The sequence below is a fragment of the Eurosta solidaginis genome, chromosome 5, assembly GCF_040869045.1.
Source record: "Eurosta solidaginis isolate ZX-2024a chromosome 5, ASM4086904v1, whole genome shotgun sequence".
Taxonomy (NCBI): Eukaryota; Metazoa; Arthropoda; class Insecta; order Diptera; family Tephritidae; genus Eurosta; species Eurosta solidaginis.
Genome location: NC_090323.1, coordinates 151,810,401 through 151,834,700, shown reverse-complemented (window position 1 = coordinate 151,834,700; position 24,300 = coordinate 151,810,401). Strand labels below are relative to the sequence as shown.

Below are 24,300 nucleotides of genomic sequence, written 5' to 3'. Positions count from 1 at the left end.
GAACCGCACTCGTCAGAAGCCAGAGGCTGAATAATAAAATGAACAACTGAAAATATTTGCGAAGCGATGACAAGTGATTGTCAGGGTTGCGATATACATAAAAACATACGATATGTACAGAGTAGTATTACAATGGTATTCGCACAGAGTTGCATGTAAACAGTGTTGTGTTTTTATAACAGAAAACAATAAGGTTATTTGATTGACCGATTGACTCATTACTAGGCGGATTTACACAGACGCTTTGGTTGTGTTGCATTCACTAATTCATCTGTCGGGCGAAGTATCTAAAAATTTACATAAATGCTTTGGTTGCGTGCCTACGCTTTGACAGCGCCAAACGAAAAACAATGACACGCCGTACGTTACCTTTGCTTTGAAGCGACGAAAGCGTTTATATAATTTTGCCCTTATGCATTTGTGTAAACAGCCTTAGAAGTGAAAATGTTTCCATGTTACACGTGTGGCGCTTTATATTTTGACTCTAATTTAAATCAATTTTGCTTTCCCTATGTTTCCGCATTGTTGCAGGCTACAAATCTTCCAGTATTCTTATTTCCGCATAAATATATGCAACTATTTTATCTGTAAATGCTACAAAGCTTTAGTAAACTATTAAATGCAACTCAGCTCGAAGTACTCTTACGTACCAAAAATGCAACTCTAGACCTGAGATTTGCATCAGGCATGGTTCAACTATATACAGCATTGTAAATTTTACCAAGTAGCGCAACTAACAGCTGATCGGTGAAAATTCGCACATTCACACGCACAGTTCTTGACTCAGTTTCAAAACAAAACTTTAGATTATTTAATTCAAATTTTAAAGTGAGATAATCCTTACAAATTTATGTATACAGAATATATATGGCGTTTTTGTTGTTACTAAAACAATAGTTTTATTTATATTAAAGCTTTTATCATTTTTTTTTTAACTTTGAAAAATCTCCGAACACCATTCCTTCATTATATGACATTCGACTGCCTAGTCCACTGCCTTCCACTCTATTCGCAACATAACCTCTACTTAAGCTGCCAAACTATATAGTAAACAATGATATACAGGTTGGCTCATCTGTAAAGCAACAAAATATGTCTGTTCAAATCGTCAAAATCTGTGTATTGGTGTTGGTGCGAATGGTATGGAATGGAAACATAAAACTTAGCAGTTTTTGTATGTGTAAGTAAAATGTTGCCAATGTGTTGGTTTCATTTTGAGTTTGCCATCTCCTTTTGACAATCCCTTCGACCATGCAATGACATAAATAAAATCAGCTGATGAGATGAGCCAACCTGTACATAATTGAACCATGGCATCAGGTGAGCGAGGCTATTTGTAGTTTTGACGTTTATCGCTTACCCTACAAGAAACGCTGATAGTTTACGAATACACTCACACTTGTAATTGACAATGCTGATCCTGCGATGACGTAAACATTGATAGTCAAATTTATGTATGTTCCTTTGTTCGCTCACGCATGTCCGCATGTTCCCAACGACAGCCTATAATCATGAAAAAGGACTCAAACTGGGAAAGCTTCGGACACCTGGTACAGAACAAAAGAACATACAGCAGATACCATTATGCATGTGAGACAGATACATAACTCTCAACGGAATTTTATGTATGCGAGAACAGTTTATCCGATTTAATCATGTTGTCACTACTGACTGTCATATGACAATTAAATGATTATCACGGTTGTTTTGTTATTTTTTAAATTCCGTAATTTTCAACCGACGAAAACCATATAAAAAATAAGTTTAAAAAATGAAAAAGAGACCATTTCAAAGCTCCATGCTAAAAGAAAAAAAATCGAAAATAATATTAAAAAATACCAAAAGCTGTCGGAATGTATGGGGCGCACTCAAAAAATTGATACGCGAAAAATAATAGTGGTTAGTGGTGAATCATTTTTAAATGTGTTTCCGCATGAGGAAAGCGCTCTTCTGTTGTTTTGTTATTTTCTGAATTTAAATTGAACATTCTGAACTCGGATTCTTATAAAACTATTTATTTTAAACAAATAAGAAACACGTATGCTTTTATCACGTACAAGATTAAAAACGTAATGAAATAAAGTAAATTAAAAGCAAAAAGCATTGTTTCATTTTTGGTGGAATATAAGAATGGTCATTTATGATAGTATAACAGTCAAACCTGATATCTACAGTAAACTATCATTTATGACACTTTTTGATAGTTAGAGTGTCAGCATTAATCCAGGAAAAGGAATGAGAGTGAGCAGTACGGCTATATACTTAATCAGTAGGCCATGTTGGTGTATAAGAAGGAGACAAAAACTCACACGTACACAGTTGTTTACATCACATTTGCGCAATTCCCCTTAAGTTTGTGATAGAAAGTTTGTATGAGGCGCTGATCGTTAGGTTGACATTGCTGACAATCAGATGATGGTCATATGAAAGTCAGTATTCTTGTAGGGTAGTAGGTGGTACTTGCGCCATTACTATGTTGTACTTTTTTGCGTTTGATATAATACCTAATGCTGCAAACCAGAACTCTAATGACATGAAATAGGACTCGATGTGTGTATCAGCCATATTTGATTGATTTTTGGAATTGCAAAGGATGCATCCACGTGCGCGGCATCGCTGGCTGCGTTGTGTTGATTCCTATCTCCGTCGTTCATGATCCTAAGTCCGGGGTCACCAATTTGAATATTTTTCGTAAGCTATTTATTTATATTTATTGATAAATATGTATGAAAATGCTTACAATAAATGAATATAAAACAAGTTAAAAAATTTTACGTCTGTTAATTATCGAGGACTGATCAAGAAGAAGATTATCGTGGCCAAAACGGAAGAATGGAATGTTAAAGCAAAAAGGAAAAATTATGATATGTTGACATTTGTATATTCACGGTGTTGCTACTGCGCATGTTTGGCACTAGGAGTGGCCCCATATTTACTATATGTATATACCACCGATCTCTATGATTTTTTCAGAAAACAATGAATGCTCTAAACGTAAGCAATAGGTGTAATTTTAAGCTTCTAGCTGTTAAAATGGGGCAGAAATTTCGAAGTTTCTTATCTGAACAATCGGTTGTGGGGATAACTACTATATATACGACCGATCTCATCCATTTTTTCAGAAAATAGTATGTGCAATATACGAAAGCATATGGTGAAGGAAGAAGATATGACAAAAATCCTCTTTTCTGAAAAATCGGTTATGTGGGGGATATATGTTATAGTGTCCCATCCGATCCGGCCGGTTCCGACAAATGTCTAATCGGACACCTAAATACACCCGCTCACCAAGTTTTATCAAGATATCTTAAAAATTGAGGGACTAGTTTGCATACGAACAGACAGACGGACAGACGGACATGGCTAAATAAACTCAGCTCTTCATCCTGATTATTTTGGTATACTTAATGGTGGGTCTATCTATTTTCCTTTAAGGACTTACAATTTTGAGATTCGTGACGAAGTTAATATACCATTTCATTTTCATGAAAGGTATAAATATTAGGAATGTTTTTTATACTCAGTTGAGCAGAGCTCACAGAGTATATTAACTTTGATTGGATAACGGTTGGTTGTACAGGTATAAAGGAATCGAGATAGATATAGACTTCGATATATCAAAATCATCAGTATCAAAAAAAAATTTGATTGAGCCATGTCCGCCCGTCCGTCCGTCTGTCCGTTAACACGATAAATACGATTTTGAGGTATCTTGATGAAATTTGGTATGCAGGTTCCTGGGCCCTTATCTCAGATCGCTATTTAAAATGAACGATATCGGACTATAACCACGCCCACTTTTTCGATATCGAAAATTTCGAAAAACCGAAAAAGTGCGATAATTCATTACTAAAGACGGATAAAGCGATAAAACTTGGTACGTGCGTTGAACTTATGACGTAGAATAGAAAATTAGTAAAATTTTGGACAATGGACGTGGCATCGCCCACTTTTAAAAGAAGTTAATTTAAAAGTTTTGCAAGCCGTAATTTGGCAGTCGTTAAAGATATCATGATGAAATTTGGCAGGAGCGTTACTCCTGTTATTGTTTGTAGGGTTAATAAAAATTAGCAAAGTCGGAGAACGACCACGCCCACTTTAAAAAAAATTTTTTAAGCCAATTGTAACAAAAAATTTAATATCTTTAGAGTATATAAGTAAATTATGTCGACATTCGACTCCAGTAATGATATGGTGCAATAAAATACAAAAATAAAAGAAAATTTCAAAATGGGCGTGGCTCCGCCCTTTCTCATTTCATTTGTCTATGATACTTTTAATGCCATAAGTATCCTTGCGAAATTTGGTAGGGGCTTAGACTCTAGGACGATAACTGATTCCTGTGAAAAAGGGCGAAATTGGCTGAAGCCACGCCCAGTTTTTATATACAGTCGACCGTCTGTCCTTCCGCTCCGCCGTTAACACGATAACTGGAGCAAAAATCGATATATCTTTACTAAACTCAGCTCACGTACTTATCTTGTATTGGTGTAAAAAATGGCCGAAATCCGACTATGACCACGCCCACTTTTTCGATATCGAAAATTGCGAAAAATGAAAAAAAATGCCATAATTCTATACCAAATACGAAAAAAGGGATGAAACATGGTAATAGGATTGGTTTATTGACGCAAAATATAACTTTAGAAAAAAACTTTGCAAAATAGGTGTGACATCTACCATATTAAGTAGAAGAAAATGAAAAAGTCCTGCAGAGCGAAATCAAAAGCCCTTGGAATCTTGGCAGGAATACTGTTGGTGGTATTACATATATAAATAAATTAGCGGTACCCGGCAGATGATGTTCTGGGTCACCCTGGTGCACATTTTGGTCAATATCTCGAAAACGCCTTCACATATACAACTACCACCACTCCCTAACCCCCCAGCGGGTTAGGGGATCAGAATATACCCACGGTAGGTATGCCTGTCGTAACAGGCGACTAAAATACCAGATTCAAGGGGCTGTGTAGCGCAACCCTTCAGGTTGCCAGCGCAATATATAGCTTCTCCAAACCCAATTGTCAACCTCACCTATCCGCGGCGAATTCTGTATCACTAACAGAGGAGATGGTCGGGCTAGCACCTTAATGGTGCTGTGGTACCGGAGCGTACCGGATCTGTATCCGGCAAAGGACCCTCACATCGATAACACTCCCCAAAGGCTTCGGGGAGCAACCTTATCGCTACAACAACAACAACAACAACCTTTTAAAATACTCATTAACACCTTTCGGTTGATACCCATTTCGTACAAACACATTATAGAGTCACCCCTGGTCCACCTTTATGGCGATATCTCGAAAAAGCGTCCACCTATAGAACTAAGGCCCACACCCTTATAAAATACTCATTAGCACCTTTCATTTGATACCCATATCTTTCAAACAAATTCTAGAGCTCACCTTAACTCCTGCAGAGGAAGGAAAAATGTTATGTATGAAACGAAGTGGTAACGCCACACACTGAATTAATTTACTATCATTTTGGCAACTCTGATTTGCTTATTTTTTTTTGTTCTTTTTTATTCTTCAGTATTAACTCCACACATTTTATATTGAAATTTTCATATTCACTCATATTAAATAAACTAAGTAAATATACATATACAAAATCGTACAAACAAATTCCAGAGTCACCCCTGCTCCACCTTTGTGGCGATATCTCGAAAAGGCGTCCACCCATAGAACTAAGGCCCACGCCCTTTTCAAATACTCATTAACACCTTTCATTTGATACCCACATCGTACAAACAAATTCTAAAGTCGCCCTTGGTCCACCTTTGTGGCGATATCTCGAAAAGGCGTCCACCTATAGAACTAAGGCCCACGCCCTTTTAAAATACTCATTAACACCTTTCATTTGATACCCATATCGTACAAACAAATTCTAGAGTCGTCCCTGGTCCACCTTTATGGCGATATCTCGAAAAGGCGTCCACCTATAGAACTAAGGCTCGCGCCCTTTTAAAATACTCAAACACCTTTCATTTGATACCCATATCGAACAAACAAATTCTAGAGTCACCCCTCGTCTACCTTTATGGCGGTATCTCGAAAAGGCGTCCACCTATAGAACTAAGGCCCACGCCCTTTTAAAATACTCATTAACACCTTTCATTTGATACCCATATCGTACAAACAAATTCTAGAGACACCCCTGGTCCACCTTTATAGCGATATCTCGAAGAGGCGTCCACCTATAGAACTTAGGCTCACCCCCTTTTAAAATACTCGATAACACTTTTCATTTGATACCCATATCGTACAAACACATTCTAGTCACCCCTGGCCCACCTTTATGGCGATATCCCGAAATGGCGTCCACCTATAGAACTATGGCCCACTCCCTTTTAAAATACTCTTTAATACCTTCCATTTGAAACCTATGTCATACAAACACATTCCAGGGTTTCCCCAGCTTCATTTTGGTGGTTTTCCCTTATTTTGTTTCCAAAGCTCTCAGCTGAGTATGTAATGTTCGGTTACACCCGAACTTAGCCTTCCTTACTTGTTCATATAAACTTTAAAATTTATCTTCCCTATAAAAACATTTTTGTGAAAAAAATGTGTCTTAAGTACACATGAGAAAACGGCCCTTATTATTCTAGATGTATTTAAGCCTTTCCCATGAAGGTACTAGCCCGACCATCTCTGGAACGGTTAATACGACCAAATTAAATCTTTTATACAATCCCCCCCCCCCCCCCCCCCCCCCCCCCCATCCCCTAGTTCCGTGAGGAAATTGGGCTCGCCAGAGCCTCGCCTGCTAAATATGTGTTTGATGCATTCATATTTGTAACAGGATTCTATAAAGCTATAAAGCTTTGTATTGCGCTTATCAACCCCTTGAATTCGGTAAAGTATACCTAGAGTTGAAAAGCGATACTCGAACCTTCTTCTTTCCTTCCTGTCCTATCCACCTGAATATTCTGAGGCGACAAACAGCCTTTTTTTAATTGTATACTTAAATTAACTTTTCAAACTTTCTAATAGTACTTAGCTTTTTATTCAAATAAGTAACAATCAAGTTTTTACAATAAATTATCAACATAAAGAGATTACATTTCATAATCACCTTCATCACTTTGCTCCTGATCATCTGTACCAACTTCCACATAATCACGTTCTAATGTAGCCAAATCCTCTCTAGCTTCTGTAAATTCACCTTCTTCCATTCCCTCACCAACATACCAATGAACGAAGGCACGCTTTTTGAACATCAAATCAAATTTATAATCCAAATTACTAAATGCCACAGCTATAGCAGTGGTATTGGATAGCATACATACGGCACGTGATGTTTGAGCTAAATCACCGCCCGGTACGCATGCTGGCTTTTCATAATTTATACCAATTTTGAAACCAGTTGGACACCAATCAACGAACTGTATATGCCTTTTAGATTTTATAGTCGATACTGCTGCATTAACATCCTTCGGTACGACATCGCCACGATAAAGCATACAGCATGCCATATATTTACCAGCACGTGGATCGCATTTCACCATCATATTCGAAGCCTCAAAGCATGAGTTTGTCAAAGCCGTAATTGCGTTGTGTTCATGTGAAGCATTTGATGAAGATACCAAAGGCGCGTACGCAACAAGGGGAAAGTGTATACGAGGGTATGGTACTAAATTTGTTTGAAATTCATTTAGATCAACATTCATTGAACCATCGAAACGCAAGGATGCAGTAGTTGAGCTAACTATCTGAGCAATTAAACGATTAAGACTACGGTAATTTGGACGATCTACATTTAAATTATTCTGACATATATCATAAATGGCTTCATTATCCACAATGAAAACACAATCTGATGTCTCTAGAGTTGCATGTGTTGTTAGAACTGCATTATAAGGCTCTACGACTGCTGTGGATACTCGTGGTGATGGATATACAGCAAAATCTAACTTACATTTTTTACTAAAATCAGCATTTAAACGTTCCATAAGTAATGATGTAAAACCTGAACCAGTACCTCCACCAAGACTGTGAAATATTAAAAATCCTTGCAGACTTTCACTTTGCTCCGAAAGTTTTTGTAAGCGATTCATAACATTTTCTATAGCTTCTTTTCCAATAGAATAATGACCACGTGCATAGTTGTTGGCGGCATCCTCCTTACCCGATATAAGTTGTTCAGGATGATATAAACTCTTAAGGGTACCAGTACGTACATCATCAATAACTGTGGGTTCAAGATCAACAAAAACTGTACGTGGGACATATCTACCGGTACCTGTTTCCATGAAGAACGTATTGGAGTCATTTGCTGGTTCAGATTTTTTCATCGCTTCTTTGGCCTCCGTTTCGCTGGATGTGTTGGTGGTATTTTCAATTTTACTCTTAGCCGTACCATCAACATCGATACCATGCTCTAAAAGATACAATTCCCAACATGCATTGCCGATTTGTATTCCTCCTTGGCCGATTTGCACTGATATAACTTCACGCTTAAATAAAAATGGCTAATAGTAATAGAATTGAAGTAATTACTTTATTTTTAATTAAGCTTACCATTTTTTGAGAATTTTAATTCCTCTATCTACGCGATCGTGTTTTCTGTGATGATCGTGTAATTAAATGAAAAATTAACCAATGCATAAAAAATACCAGTAGTGCCAGGATCCCGTTAGTTTTAACAATTTCCTTATTGCCTAAACACACTCTAGGATGTAATTCACATAATGGTCATACTTATACGGGCCGTTCAGGTCGGAAATCTCAACATATGAGAACATGCTAGACTTGGTTGAACTAGTCGTTCAATAAAGACCTCACAATGACTGAATTTGTCCAAAATGCTATGATAATCCGTTTGATGTGGTCATCGGCAAACCCAATGGTAAAAGTCTAGCGCTCGGTAAGCATTTTGAGGAAATACGGCACCTGAGAACTCAGCCGTATGAAGCAAAAAAACACAAGCAGGTCCTTGCTGAACTCCACAAACAGGACCTTTATGCCGGGAATTGCCCGATGAATCCAGTACTCGGGGAACAGTACCCAAAACTTGCGGAAAAGGAACGCATACTCCCCAGGGAAACACGGGTCACTCTGGCTCAACTTCGTTCTGGATACTGTAACAGGTTAAACTCTTACATATCCAGAATCAACCCCGACATACAAAATGTATGCCCCGCTTGCAATGTGTCCCCACATGACACCAACCTTCTCTTTAATTGTAATGTGGAACCAACGCCTCTAACACCCCTTTCATTATGGTCCACCCCTGTCGAAACAGTAAGTTTCCTTGTACTCCCGTTAGAGGATATTGATGACAATTTGTTATCGATCGCAGCTATTAGGTGTGGCGAGACATTGCTACAACAACAACAACAAGGGGTCGACTGCTAATACGCTACCAAAAATATCGAGAGAGGTGTCAAAAGACGCGTATTAATCTCGAGAACACTGATCCGAAGGTGGAAAAGAAAAATTTTATCTCTGTCCGGAGATATTTGCAGATGAAGTTGGCGATTTTAATGTGGTTATTGTTGTTGTACCCACACAAAAAATGTGCATCACCGTGGCGGTAGCTACGGTTATACCACACACCCGGACTTGGCATGGCGTAGCCCAGGGTTATTTTTTATAAGCGCGGCCGAAGGCCGCCAACGCAGAAAGGTGTTCTGCGCAAAAATACTATAGATTCCACCGCCGGTTTCGGAGGTACCCGCGGGTCTTTTTTCGGTTTTTCGTTAATATCTTTTGAACGAGTTAAATTTTTTATTCTTCGGATTATTAATACTGATGTCAAGACGCGTCGTTTGACGGCGCCTCCCCAACACCGAGCCATAGCCTTACCACGTCAATGGGCTCTGCCGCGGCGGAACAATTGAGTTTTCCCTTTACAATAATTTGACAACCACGCCCGCCATGTTAAGCAAGTTGTTGTAAGAACAAGATGGAACGCAACATAAAATTAAACAACAACAAAAAATGTCTCAAAGAATAGAAGCGGGCATAGCATCGGAAGGTCACGCAGATACTCCAGGCAATTCCTGGAAAGCCTCACAAGAGACAAGGCAATGCTCTTCTTAGAGCACAAGAGGGACGATGAAATCCCCTCCACCAGTGCCGGAGTGCGCAGAGAACCGGCTCTTAAATCTGCAAACCCCAAGGGTAATACACCCCAAGGAGAGCAGTGCGGGCTGATAAAAGAGCTTAAAAAACAAACAGCGACGAAACCCGCTATCCCTAGCGGCCTCTCGGCCACGGGTGAGCAGCGCGGCCAAAACAAGTAAGGGCAGCAGGAGGTGGCATCAGACGACAAGCCCGCGATCCATGGAGGGCCCAGTACCACCAATGTGCATCGCGGTGCCAAGGAGAAAATCAAGGAAATGATCGTCGAAAAACGGGACACAACCCGCGAAACGGGGCTACGACGGTATACCTAAGCACCTGAGTGGGAATAACATCAGCAACCAGCCCCTCTAGAGGGTCGAGTAAGTCTAAGCGCTCATCGTTGGAGTATAACTCAGGAAGCAGCTCACAGCACAGCTGCGGAAGCTCCCAGAAAGAGGACAACAATGAGCCAAACGCGAAGGAGTGGAAGCGGCCCAACAGAAGGCATAATAGAGGCAGGCAACCTGTACTACTACAACCGGGAAGACCAGGAGCGCTTGATGACAGAAGGCGCCTAGGACTAAATTGGTCTGGAGTAAAATGGTATCTTCGATACCTCCGAGGAGGGCCTGTCGCCCAGGTAGACAAGAGTCAGGAGAGATGAGCACAGCCATAAACCAGACAAGGGGCAACATAAACTGCTTCCCAAAGCAGCCGGTTCTATGTACCGGAGCGACACGGGATTTATCCCGACCAAGGACTGTCATTTCAGTGTAACCCCATTTAATTTGTTGCGTCCCTCCCACAAATTGTCACTCTCCCAGCAGCTCCTTGCAGCGGGACTGCTCCATATTCTCTTGCTCCGTGAAGGTATCGGATCCAATCCGGGTCCGTCTCCTGACCCCGGTCCTGAGAAATGGTTTTGCTGCATCTGCCGGAAAAGAATCTTTTTAGGACGGTCATACTCTGTTCAGTGTGTCTCGTGCAAGGGATGGTTGCATCGGACAGGTTGTTCTGGGCTTGATCCCAAAACCCGACGTCCACGTAACTTTTATAAATCTTTTGTGGCTCCTTGCTGTTCACGTCCAAGGTCGTACCGTAGTCTACGCCTTAGCGCTCTTAGTCCCTAACCCCGTTGCCAGCACAGAATATGTTTAATATATGTTTGCAACATCCGCCCAATGCAGCTCCTGCCTTGGGCGGTGCCACTTTCCTAGATGTTCTGGTCTCCGCGACGGCAAACCCCCCCCCCCCCCCCCCCCCCCCTCCCCCACGGGTTTCATTGCGCCATGTTGCCAGGCGCAAACCCCAATCTACCGGGTACCCAAATGCTTGCCCAAGGACGCCCAGTCCCAGGGCCACAACAGCAGTTGCGTCCTGGCCTTCCTCAACCCAGGCGTAGTCACCCGTCACTTACCCCCAGAGTGGCGACGTCTCCCACTATGCACTTCAGAATTCTGCAGTTAAACTGTAATGGAGTACCTGGGAAGATCACGGAGATAGTCGATTTCATGAAGCGGCACAACATCCACATTGCTGCGATTCAAGATACTAAACTCACAGCAAGATCTGCACTGCAAACCTGTTCTGGGTATAATGTCAACAGAAAAGATCGCATGAGCGGAAATGGAGGTGGCCTCGCGTTTATCATACACCACTCTGTGCAATATGATATATTTGATCCTGGCATCGACCGCAGGGACAATGTCTTAGAACGTCAAGGCCTATCTGTCCGGTCAGGCGATGCAAACCTAGAAATCATCAACATCTACATCCCACCTGCCACCTGTTGCCCCAGTGGATACCGCCCTAATATTAGTGCCTTACTCACTGGCAACAATCGCATTGTCTTAGGCGACTTTAATGCCCATCACGATCTATGGCATTCAAACTTGCGGGCGGACAGTAGGGGTGAGATGTTGGCGGATCAAATAGAAGAAACAACGTTCTGCACAATAATCGGAGACGCCCCCACACGTATGGTAGGAAGCTGTCACAGTTCGCCGGATATCTCAATCGTGAGCGCAGAACTCGTAAACTGCGTCAACTGGCAGCCGATGGTAACATTGGCAGCCGATGGTAACATTGGCATCCGACCACCTGCCTATACTTATTTCGTTCGAGCGTACCGCCGACTTCATCGTTACAGAAAAACGCACTTTCATAAACTTTAAAAAAGGAAAGTGGGACGAATACAAATCTTTTACAGACAACCTCTTTGCTATACTCCATATCCCGACTGATGCCCGCCAAGGGGAGCGTGCTTTCCGCAAGGTCATTGAATCCGCCTCGGCACGTTTCATTCCCGCCGGGAGAATTCCCGAAATTCGGCCCATTTCCCGGCGTAGGCCGCAAATTTAGCGAGAGAACGTGACCTTATAAGACAGCTCGACCCAGGCGACCCCCAAATAAGGGATATAAACCAATGCATCAGATTGCTTGTGGATGAACACAAGCGGACGAAATGGAAGAGCACCTAAGAGGTTGTATCCTCTCTGCCGGTGTGGATAAACTTTGGTCCACCGTAAAGTCCCTATCGAATCCGTCTAAGCACAATGACAAAGTTTCCATCGCCTTCGGCGATAAAGTGCTGTCGGATTCGAAAAAATGCGCGAGCGCCTTCTGCCGTCAATATGTAATGCATTCTACGGTCGACAAAGATAGACGGAGGGCCAACAGACACGCACATAAACATAAATTCAGCGCGTCATCAATTACCATCACCGTCAGAGAGGTTGATGATGCCATTGGTCACGCTAAACCATCCAAAGTAGTGGGCCCAGACGGCATAGCCATGCCGATGCTTAAAAGCCTAGGGAAAGGAGGATTTCAAATACTTAGCGCATGTCTTCAACCTGTCTCTTTCCAGATTTGTCATACCCGAACAATGGAAAATGGCCAAGGTGGTACCGCTACTAAAGCCCATGAAACCAGCTAACATAGGAGAGTCGTATCGTCCGATATCTCTCCTATCGCCAGTAGCAAAGACGCTTGAAGCCATTTTGCTCCCCTACTTCCAAGCAAATTTGCAGCTAGCCTGTCATCAGCATGGCTTCAGAAAACTCCATAGCACCACCACCGCGCTAAATGCCATCAGCACCCAGATAAATTACGGATTAAATCAAAACCCTCACCATAGAACAGTACCCGTAGCGCTAGACCTATCAAAAGCTTTTGATACGGTCAACCGTGGCACGTTACTGCAAGACCTGGAAGGGTCTACCCTTCCCCCATGTCTTAAAAGGTTGACCGCAAATTATCTGGGTGGTCGGCAGACATCGGTGCAATTTAGAAACGAAACATCAAAACCAAGAAGAATTAAACAAGGGGTGCCACAGGGTGGTGTCCTATCCCCACTTTTGTTTAATTTCTACATATCTAAGCTACCTTCACCACCAGAAGGAGTCACTATCGTTTCATACGCCAATGACTGCACAACAATGGCCACAGGCCCAGGCCCACAGATCGATGAGCTCTGCAACAGAATAAACGGCTACCTCCCTGATCTCTCCAGTTTTTTCGCCTCGCGGAACCTGGCATTATCACCGACTAAATCTTCCGCGACCTTATTTACAACATGGACATCCCAAATGTCGACCATTTTGAACATCCACGTCGATGGCACTACGCTAACGACTGTCCTACACCCCAAAATCTTGGTGAGCACGCAGCCGCAATTGTTCCGAAAATCCAGAGCCGTAATAAAATTCTCAAATCCCTTGCTGGCAGTACCTGAGGAAAAGATAAAGAAACGCTCATTACTACATACAAAGCAATTGGCCAGCCGTTTACGTGCTACGCGTCACCCATATGGTCGCCAAGCCTAAAAATTACCCACTGGAAGGAGCTACAGGCCTGCCAAAATACTGCTTTTAGAATCGCCACGGGCTGTCTTCTTATGTCACCAGAACACCACCTACATAATGAGGCGCGAATACTCCCCATCAGGGAGAGAAATGAGATGCTAACCAAACAGTTCCTGTTGAATACCCAGAAACGTGGGCATCCAAACAGACATCTGATTGATGAGCCAACACCGCCTTGGGGCTTAAGGAGTCATCTACGTAAGCATTTTGAGGAAATACGGCACCTGAGAACCCAGCCGTATGAAGCAAAAAAACACAAGCAGGTCCTTGGTGAACTCCACAAACAGGCCTTGTCAGGAATTGCCCGGTGAATCCAGTACTCAAAGAAAAGTACCCAAAACTTGTGGAAGAGGAACGCATACTCCCCAGGGAAATGCGTGTCACTCTTGCTCAACTTCGTTCTGGATACTATAACAGGTTAAACTCTTACCTATCCAGAATCAACCCCGACATACAAAATGTTTGCCCCGCTTGCAATGTGTCCCCACATGACACCAACCATCTCTTTAATTGTAATGTGGAACCAACACCTCTAACACCCCTTTCATTATGGTGCATCCCTGTTGAAACAGCAAGTTTCCTTGGACTCCCGTTAGAGGATATTGATGACAATTTGTGATCGGTCGCGGCTGTTAGGTGGGGCGAAGCACTGCTACAACAACAACAACAAGGGGCAAAAAACAGCGGCCCCCAAACGAGGAGGCAGAGCAGCAAATAAGAGACAGCCAGAGGTAGCTGGAAAGCATGCACCCGCTCCCGTTGAAAAGCGCAGGATCGAGCAATTTACTCCGGAGGAAACTCCGAGTTCAAAGAGGCAAAGGGCCTACGCTCCCCTGAGCACTACACCTATGGGCAGGGAGAATTTGCTCAGGGCGACTGAGAAACCCGCTGAGACAGCAGAGCTATTCGTCGGCTGTCAGGGGTATCCGAATGGCTGTGCTGCCCAGGAACTACCCAGCGGATGCCCTCAGTTAAGATGAACTGACCCCGGAGCTGATAATGGATGTGGTGGTCAGGGGATGTGGGCATACCCTAGTCCTTTGCGGGGTGTACTTCCGAGTAGAGCTCCTCCTCGTAGACTGCCAGGACGAGAAAACTTTAAAGTGGCTCATAGACATAATACATACTTGAGGGGTGGACAGGGCCACCATTATGTGCAAGACGCGGGGATGACATACCGCCAACACATAATGTGACCATGTTCCTCCCCAAAAGTGCGAAACGCCCCAGAGAATTTACGATCCGGCTCCTCGAGTACCAAAACGAGGGCCTCAAGAGGCAGAGATGGCGCGTGATCAACTGGGCCTACGTCTCGACGTGGGCATAGATGTAATCCTACCAGTTCACACGTAGGAACGGATTCAAACTACATTATATATATGGCTTGATCCCAGTGAGACCCTGAAGGCTGAAGCAACCAGGGAGTAGTGAGCAGCCAAGGCGGAGGCAGAGGTCTGACGAGGACATGTTGGACGCGAGCACCGACACAATTGGAGCTCGTGAGGCCACAAACCCTCCCACCATAGCAAGTAGCAGCGAATCACACGCGCAGCCAAGGGATGAAATCGAAATCCCTACCACACAAGAGCTCATCAAGGGCTCGACCTCGAGGAGCTGGTACTGGACAGACGGGGCGAGAGAGAAAGCAGGTTGTCGGACGACGACGATCCGATGAGGCCGGGCGGGCCAAAATGACCGGCATAAGCATTCAAATCGCCCACATCAACCACCATCACGCCATTGCAACTTCGGCTGTACTGGCAAGGTGGTTCGCTTTGGATGATCTGGCCATTGCCCTCATTCAGGAACCTTGGGCTTACAAGGGACAGGTGAGAGGCCTTAATGTAAGTAACAACAAAGTAATTTGGGATCTCTCTCAGCAGAGACCTAGAGCGTGCATAATGCTTAAAGCAGATATTAACAGCATTACATAGTTTCTATGTCGAGATTTGGTGACGGTACAAATTAATGTGAAGGTGAATGGAGACGACTCCAGTATTGTGCTAGCCGCAGCCTACCTCCCGAGGGACGACGACACGGTCCCTCCAGAAAACGTGCAGAAGCTGGTGGCGCACTGCAGAAGAGCCAAACTTCCACTAATTATAGGAAGCGATGCGAACTCCCACAACACGGAGTTGGGTAGCAGTGATACCAACCTAAGGGGTGAGTGTTTGCTAGAATATATAGCCAGCAATGATTTGAATATGTACAACGTCGGGAGTGAACTGACGTTTGTTACAAGAGCCAGGGCAGAAATACTTGATATAACACTTGACAAGAACCTAACTGAGAATATGGTCTCGAAATGGAGGGTCTCAACAGAAGTAAAGTGACATCATCCCGGAGCATAGAGGAACTGAGAGAGGAGATTCCAATTTCTCAACTACCGAGGGATGATATCCTCAGGCAGATAGTTTTTGAGAAAAGCTAAAAAGTAGAATTGAGAGGCAAGGGTACATCGAAGGAAACTAGACTGGAGAGCATTCAGCTGCTTCATAAAATAGTATGGTACTCAGATGGCTCGAAGACGCCAGATTTCAGGACCACTGGGAGCATATCCGGCATTGGAGCCGGAGTTTTCGGGCCCAAAGCCAAGAATTTAGAACCTCTGGGAGAATAACCGAGCATTTTTCAAGCGTATGACCTGAACCTCTAGCGCGAATACTCCAATGTAACAATCGCCATACTCAGTGACAGTCAGGCCACCCTCAAGGCAATCTCGGCGTTCGAAGTGAGCACTGGTCTTGAGTGCGTTGAAAAGCTAAACGAACTAGAAGCACACAACGGATGCCACGCCACAGAGGAGTTGAGGGTAATGAGCAAGCGGAAAGCCTGACCAATGAGGCAGCAACGACACGACCCATCGATCCCGAGCCGTTCCTGCCAGTAGGCCCACAGGATTTTAGGGGGCATTTATTAGTAGGAGAGAGGGAAGAACACTGGCGCAATATTCCAGGCCAGAGTTATCTAAGTTACTGTTAGGGGGTTATATCACATCTCGACATAGGGCATTAATAGGCCTCTCGAAAAATAACCTAAGAATCCTAACAGCTATTCTTATAGGACATTGTAGACTGAACAGCCACATACAGAAACTGGGCATACTATTGAACAATACATGCCGATTTTGTGATCGATCAGCGGAAACGGTGGACCATATCCTCCTGGAATGTGACGCAGGGCTAAGTTTATGGACTCACCATGGCCAGAGCATTCTCTCATTAAATCCCTCGAGCCAAGTGTACTGCTAGGGTTCATCAGGGAGGTCGGCTTGGATGAGGTGCTGTGAAATAGATGAGAGCACAATAGACCAATAGTCGCAGTACGATGCTCAATTAATTAACTATCTATCTATCTTAGAAGCTTTGTTATAAATTAAGTCTGCCCTTTGCCTCGCCTAATCTGACTGGCACCTCTACGGGAAAATCTTCGAAGGCTACCCTTGGCATTAGTTTGAAACCGTCAGCAGACACAACCATTCTTCTCTCTGGGTCTGCGAATGGGCTGTAAATAATATCATGTAATGCTGCTTTCAGGGTAATTTTCTATCCATTTATACTTATCTCTGATAATCTGCGAACCCCGAAGGTTTTTGTAAGAGTTTTCGATTTTGTTGCTCTTTTGCCGAAAAATTTAACATGACCACCACGAAGAACCCAGACGCTGGTAAAATTTGTATTCCTATGTCCATAACCGTATTGTTTGTATCGTCCGATTTCGCCGCTATGAAGCGACCAAAGAATTTATGTAGGTCTGCATAAGTGGTTTAACTGGGAGCACAACAGCAGCTTCTCCCGCAACATCTTGGCTATAAAACGTATAAGAATTTATGCGATCAGTTAGCGCCGAGAAAGTCGAGGCTATGATGTTTTCCCACTTTGCCTTATAACCAACCTCGCTGGCAACCTGAAGGGTTGCGCTACACAGCCGCTTGAGTCTGGTATTTTAGTTGCCTCTTACGACAGGCATACCTACCGTGGGTATATTCTGACCCCCTAACTCGCCGGGGGGAACTTCATCCGTCATCTCTGTTGGCTTTTCACCACTATGTCTCTCCTCTTTCGAACTTGCAGATTTCGAAGAAGCTGCTTCCTCGATATAATGGCCCTTCTGCTCTACAGCTTAAGACCTACATCTCTCGGGAGAGGACTGCATCAAACCAAGCGTTCGCCCTTTTAATGGGTTTGCGTGCCCATTTCTTCCCTGCCGCTGGACAATACTTAATGCTGCAATGTTCTCCTCTCTCCGCTTCGTATCTTTCTCAAGTTTGTACGGAGGCTCCTGCTGCACTTTCATTAACCTCACTGCCTTTCTGCTACCATCGCTGTCCAAGTGAACCTATTCTCCATTTATGCTCCAGCTTTTCTTCGTAAATTTTTTATACCGTCAAGGCGGTCTAAACATAGGAAAGTAAAACCGTTCGCAACAGCAACGACCCTTACTGTGGTAAGATCTCCACTACTTCATCAGGCGGTCCGGTACCAGGAAGGATCCATTGAAATAAAGCCGAGAATATCACTGGCTGCATCTGCCACTGGAGTTGGGCGTTGGCAGTTATTGGTCACAGATATCCGTTCTATAAGACGGAACGCCCCTAAACTACTAAGCAACATAATCGAAAGCCCGAGAGGGAAACCAAAATAAATATCTTGACCTATGAAACACAACCTTTCCTGTGACAGTCTTGGTCATAGGAAAAAAAAGTCCCGTCGCAGATGAAAATACTTACCTAAATGGTTTTTTATCGTTTAATCGCTTCCTGTTTATAGCCATTCAATAGGCGCGACCACGAAAAAAAATTACATCAAAGTCCTCTAACAGACGTACAAGGTAACTTACGGTTTTAACAGGGTTGGACCATATGGATGCAGTTGTTAGAAGCATTGGTTTCACATTACAATTGAAAATATGTTTAGTGTCATACGGGGACTCGTCGACTGCAGGGCCTACATTTTTGAATATTGATAAGTAAGAGTTTAGTGATGCTTACTGCCCTCGGGGCTGGGAAACTTTTAATGGCAGAAATACACTCAGAGTGTTTGCCAAACAACTTCCGGGGGCGACCACGCTTAAAAAAACTTTCTTCTAATTGAAAACACTTGTTTGACTAGGTAGGCGGAGCACGCTCCTTTATGTGGAGCTCTTTTGCTCACTATGTAAGTGATGTTCAGAAGACATAAGGAGATTGATCAGTGGTCGACTAGCTACTGCGATCGTGACTCAAAATTTATACCACGGCATAACACCATAGCCCTTGTGTTTTAATTCGCTGGACTATGCCGATATCTGCATAATGCTCGTACACGCGTGGGGCAGAGTATGAAATAAATATGCGCAGAAACAGTACATTGATGATGTTTTTGTAGCAGTGTTTCGCCCCATCTAATAGGTGCGACCAATCACAAATTGTCATCAATGTCCCCTAACGGGAGTCCAAGAAAACTTGCTGTTTCAACAGGACCATAATGAGAGGGGTGTTAGAGGCGTTGGTTCCACAATGCAGTTGAAGAGATGGTTGGTGTAATGTGGGGACGCATTACAAGCAGGACATACATTTTGTATGTCGGAGTTGATTCTGGATAGGTAAGAGTTTAACCTGTTACAGTATCCAGATCGAAGTTGAGTTAGAGTGCGCGTTGCCTAGGGAGAGTGCGTTCCTCCTCTGCTAGTTTTGGGTATTGTTCTTTAAGTACTGGATTCACCGGGCAATTCCTAGCATAGAGGTCCGACGCCTGTTTGTGGATTTCGCTGAGGACCTGCTTGTGATTTTTAGCTTCATACGGCTGTATTCTCAGGTGCCGTATTTCCTCATAATGCTTACGGATATGACTGCCCCTGGCAGTATTGGCTCATCAATCAGATGTCTGTTGGGATGCCCAGGTTTCTGGGTATTCAACAGAAACTGTTTGGTTAGCATTTCATTTCTCTCCCTAATGGGGAGTATTCTCGCTTATTATGTAGATGGTGTTCTGGGGACATAGCAAGACAGCTCGTGACGGTTCTGAGGCCGGTATTTTTGCAGGCTTGTAGCTTCTTCCAGTGAGTAGTCTTTAGGCTTGGCGACCATATCGGTTACGCGTAGCATGCAATCGGCTGGCCAAATGCTTTGTAAGTCGTAATGAGCGTTTCTTTACCTTTACCCTAATTACTGCCGGCAAGAGATTTGAGGATTTTATTACGGCTCTGGATTTTCGGTACAACTGCGGCTGCATGCTCACCAAAATGTAGATCCTGGTCGAACGTCACTCCCAAGATTTTGGGGTATAAGGCAGTCGGTAGCGTTGTGCAATTGACGTGGATGTTCAAAATGGTCGACATTTGGGACGTCCATGTTTTGTAAATAAGGTCGCCGATGATTTAGTCGGTGATAATGTTAGGTTTCGCGAGGCGAACAAACTGAAGAGATCAGGGAGATAGCCGTTTATTTTGTTGCAAAGCTCATCGATCTGTGGGTCTGGGCCTGTGGCCATTATTGTGCAGTCATCGGCGTATGAAACGATAGTGACTCCTTCTGGTGGTGAATGTAGCTTTGATATGTAGAAGTTAAACAGAAGTGAGGATAGGACACCACCCTGTGGCACCCCTTGTTTAATTGTTCTTGGTTTGGATGTTGCGTTTCTTAATTGCACCGATGCCTGCCAGACAGATAATTTGCGGTCCACCTTTTAAGACATGGGGGAAGGGTAGACCCTTCCAGGTCTTGCAGTAACGTGCCATGGTTGACCGTATCAAAAGCTTTTGATAGGTCTAGCGCAACGAGTACTCTTCTATGGGGGGGGGGGGTTTTGATTTAAACCGCAATTTATCTGGGTGCTAATGGCATTTAGCGCGGTGGTGGTGCTATGGAGTTTTCTGAAGCCATGCTGATGACAGGCTAGTTGCAAATTTCCTTTGAAGTACGGGAGCAAAATGGCTTCAAGCGTCTTGGCTACTGGCGATAGGAGAGATATCGGGCGATATCTCCCCCCTCTCCGCGGGGGATTCAAGGGGTTGTGTAGCGCAATATATAGCTTCTCCAACCCAATTGTCAACCTCACCTTCGAGCGGCGAATCCCGTTTCACTAACAGACGAGGCTCTAGCGACCCCAAGCTCCTCATGGAACTTGAGGGTGGGGAGGGAGGGATGGCCTGAAGGTTTAATGTGGCCATATAAATCGTTCCCGAGATGGTCGGGCCAGCACCTTAATGGTGCTGTGTTACCGGAGCGTATCGGATCTGTATCCGACAAAGGACCATCACATCGATAACACTCCCCAAAGCCTTCGGGGAGTAACTAATCGCTACAACAACAACAACAACTCTCCTATGTTAGCTGTTTTCCCAGGCTTTAGTAGCGGGACCACCTTGACCATTTTCCATTTTCGGGAATGACAAAGGTGGAAAGGGACAGGCTGAAGACATGTGCTAAATATTTGAAACCATCTTTTCCTAGCCTTTTAAGCATAGGCATGGCTGCCGTCTGGACCCACTGCTGTAGATGGTTTAGCGTGACCGATGGCATCCGCAACCTCCTTGGCGGTGATGGTAATTGGGGACGCGCTAAATTTATGTTTGTATGCGTATGACGGAGGGCCGTCTAACATTGTCAACCGTAGAATGCATTATATATTGTCGGCAAAGCTCGCGCATTTTTTCACATCCGACAGCACTTTATCACCAAAGGCGATGGAAATTTTGTCATTGTGCTTAGGCGGATTCGATAGGGACTTTACGGTGGACGGAAGCTTACCCACACCGGCAGAGAGGTTACAATTCCTTAAATGCTCCTCCCATTTCGTTCGCTTGTGTTCATCCACAAGCAATCTGATGCGTTGGCTTATATACCTTATTTGGGGGTCGCCGGTATCGAGCTGCCTTATAAGGTCACGTTCTCTCGTTAAATTTGGGGGCTCCACCGGAAAATGAGGCCGGATTTCGGAAATTCTTCCGGCGGGAATAAAACGAGACCGAGGCGGATTCAATAACCTTGCGGAAAGCACGTTCCCCTTGGCGAGCATCAGTCGGGATAGGGAGGGCAGCAAAGCGATTGTCTGGAAAGGATTTGTACTCATCCCACTTTCCTTTTTTAAAGTTTATGAAAGTGCGGTTTTCGGTGACGATGATGTCGGCGGTTCGCTCGAGCTAAATAAGTACAGGCAGGTGGTCAGATGCCAATGTTACCATCGGCTGCCAGTTGACGCAGTTTACTGCGCTCACGATGGAAAGATCTTGCGAACTCTGACAGCTTCCTACCATACGAGTGGGTGTCTCCGTTTATTGTGCAGAATGTCGTTTCCTCTATTTGATCCGCCAAAAACAGTACGTCTGGATGAGGGGTATATGTTGGTCAGAAAGAGAAAGACTAACTTGGTGTTGTTTTAACAGCAATTATCGACGGTTTTGGGAAGTGCTACTGTCGTTTGTATGCCTTGATTTGACCACACATAACCTACACAAAAAAATTGTTTTTTTTTATACGTTTTAGTGTTTTGCATTTGATTAAATGGATAATAAACTAGTTTCTATTTCACACAACATTTAACAATAGAAAAGTAACATTAAAACTCATAATCACCATTATCACTTTGCTGATCATCTGTACCAACTTCTACATAATCACGTTCTAATGTAGCCAAATCCTCTCGAGCTTCTGTGAATTCACCTTCTTCCATACCTTCACCAACATACCAATGAACGAAGGCACGCTTTTTAAACATCAAGTCAAATTTATAATCCAAATTACTAAATGCCACAGCTATAGCAGTGGTATTGGATAGCATACATACGGCACGTGATGTTTGAGCTAAATCACCGCCCGGTACGCAAGCTGGCTTTTCATAATTTATACCAATTTTGAAACCAGTTGGACACCAATCAACGAACTGTATATGCCTTTTAGATTTTATAGTCGATACTGCTGCATTAACATCCTTCGGTACGACATCGCCGCGATAAAGCATACAGCATGCCATATATTTACCAGCACGTGGATCGCATTTCACCATCATATTCGAAGCCTCAAAGCATGAGTTTGTCAAAGTCATAATTGAATTGTGTTCGTGAGAGGCATTCGTTGAAGATACCAAAGGCGCATACGCAACAAGTGGAAAGTGTATACGAGGGTATGGCACTAAATTTGTTTGAAATTCATTTAGATCAACATTCATTGAACCATCGAAACGCAAGGATGCAGTAGTTGAGCTAACTATCTGAGCAATTAAACGATTAAGACTACGGTAATTTGGACGATCTACATTTAAATTATTCTGACATATATCATAAATGGCTTCATTATCCACAATGAAAACACAATCTGATGTCTCTAGAGTTGCATGTGTTGTTAGAACTGCATTATAAGGCTCTACGACTGCTGTGGATACTCGTGGTGATGGATATACAGCAAAATCTAACTTACATTTTTTACTAAAATCAGCATTTAAACGTTCCATAAGTAATGATGTAAAACCTGAACCAGTACCACCACCAAGACTATGAAATATTAAAAATCCTTGTAGACTTTCACTACGTTCTGCTAATTTTTGTAAGCGATTCATAACATTATCTATAGCTTCTTTTCCAATAGAATAATGACCACGTGCATAATTATTAGCTGCATCCTCCTTACCCGATATAAGTTGTTCAGGATGATATAGACTCTTTAGGGTACCAGTACGTACATCATCAATAACTGTGGGTTCAAGATCAACAAAAACTGTACGTGGGACATATTTTCCCGATCCTGTTTCCATAAAGAACGTATTAGAGTCATTTGTCGCTTCAGCCTTCTTGGTGTCTTTGTCATCCGATTCATTACAGTTGTTTGTATTTATACTCTTAGCCGTACCATCAACATCGATACCATGCTCTAAAAGATACAATTCCCAACATGCATTGCCGATTTGTATTCCTCCTTGGCCGATTTGCACTGATATTACTTCACGCTTGAATAAAAATGCGAATTATTAATAGAACCCAAGTAAATTAGTATAATTTTAATTAAGCTTACCATGTTTTGAGAGTTGTAAGTTTTTTAGAAAAAGGTGATCGTGTAATTAAATATTTTTTCACCAAATTAACCAAAGTATTAAACACTAGTAGTGCCAAAATGCCGTTTGTAATATGAATATCCTTAATGCCTGAGCACAGTTAAAACACCCAGATAGTGATCGCACATATACATATATGTACCTAACCTAAAGGCAAGTAGGTATTTCATATATGCATGCAAATGTATGTACATGAGTATGTATATGATCTTTATTTAGGGGATGAAAGCGAACTTTACAAAGACCCTGTTCGCATTGGGAAACTTTTTTTCGATATCGGTAGCAGAACATCAAATTGCCGAGATGGTATCCCTGTGCGAACAACGTCAAGAACCTATT

The 24,300-nt window shown here is 43.2% G+C and overlaps 2 protein-coding genes across 2 annotated transcripts; both read right to left on the bottom strand.

Moving 5' to 3' along the window:
- Positions 1-6,985: 6,985 nt before the first annotated feature.
- Positions 6,986-8,648, bottom strand: LOC137254018 (tubulin alpha-4 chain-like). Its single transcript, XM_067791676.1, has 2 exons — positions 8,523-8,648; positions 6,986-8,458 (listed from the first exon to the last, which is right to left on the bottom strand). Exons 1-2 carry the CDS (start codon positions 8,523-8,525, stop codon positions 7,061-7,063), a joined length of 1,401 nt encoding a protein of 466 aa, XP_067647777.1. The 5' UTR covers positions 8,526-8,648; the 3' UTR covers positions 6,986-7,060.
- Positions 8,649-22,377: 13,729 nt separating this feature from the next.
- Positions 22,378-24,080, bottom strand: LOC137254017 (tubulin alpha-4 chain-like). Its single transcript, XM_067791674.1, has 2 exons — positions 23,922-24,080; positions 22,378-23,856 (listed from the first exon to the last, which is right to left on the bottom strand). The coding sequence occupies exons 1-2, from the start codon at positions 23,922-23,924 to the stop codon at positions 22,474-22,476; spliced, it is 1,386 nt and encodes a 461-aa protein (XP_067647775.1). The 5' UTR covers positions 23,925-24,080; the 3' UTR covers positions 22,378-22,473.
- Positions 24,081-24,300: the final 220 nt, after the last annotated feature.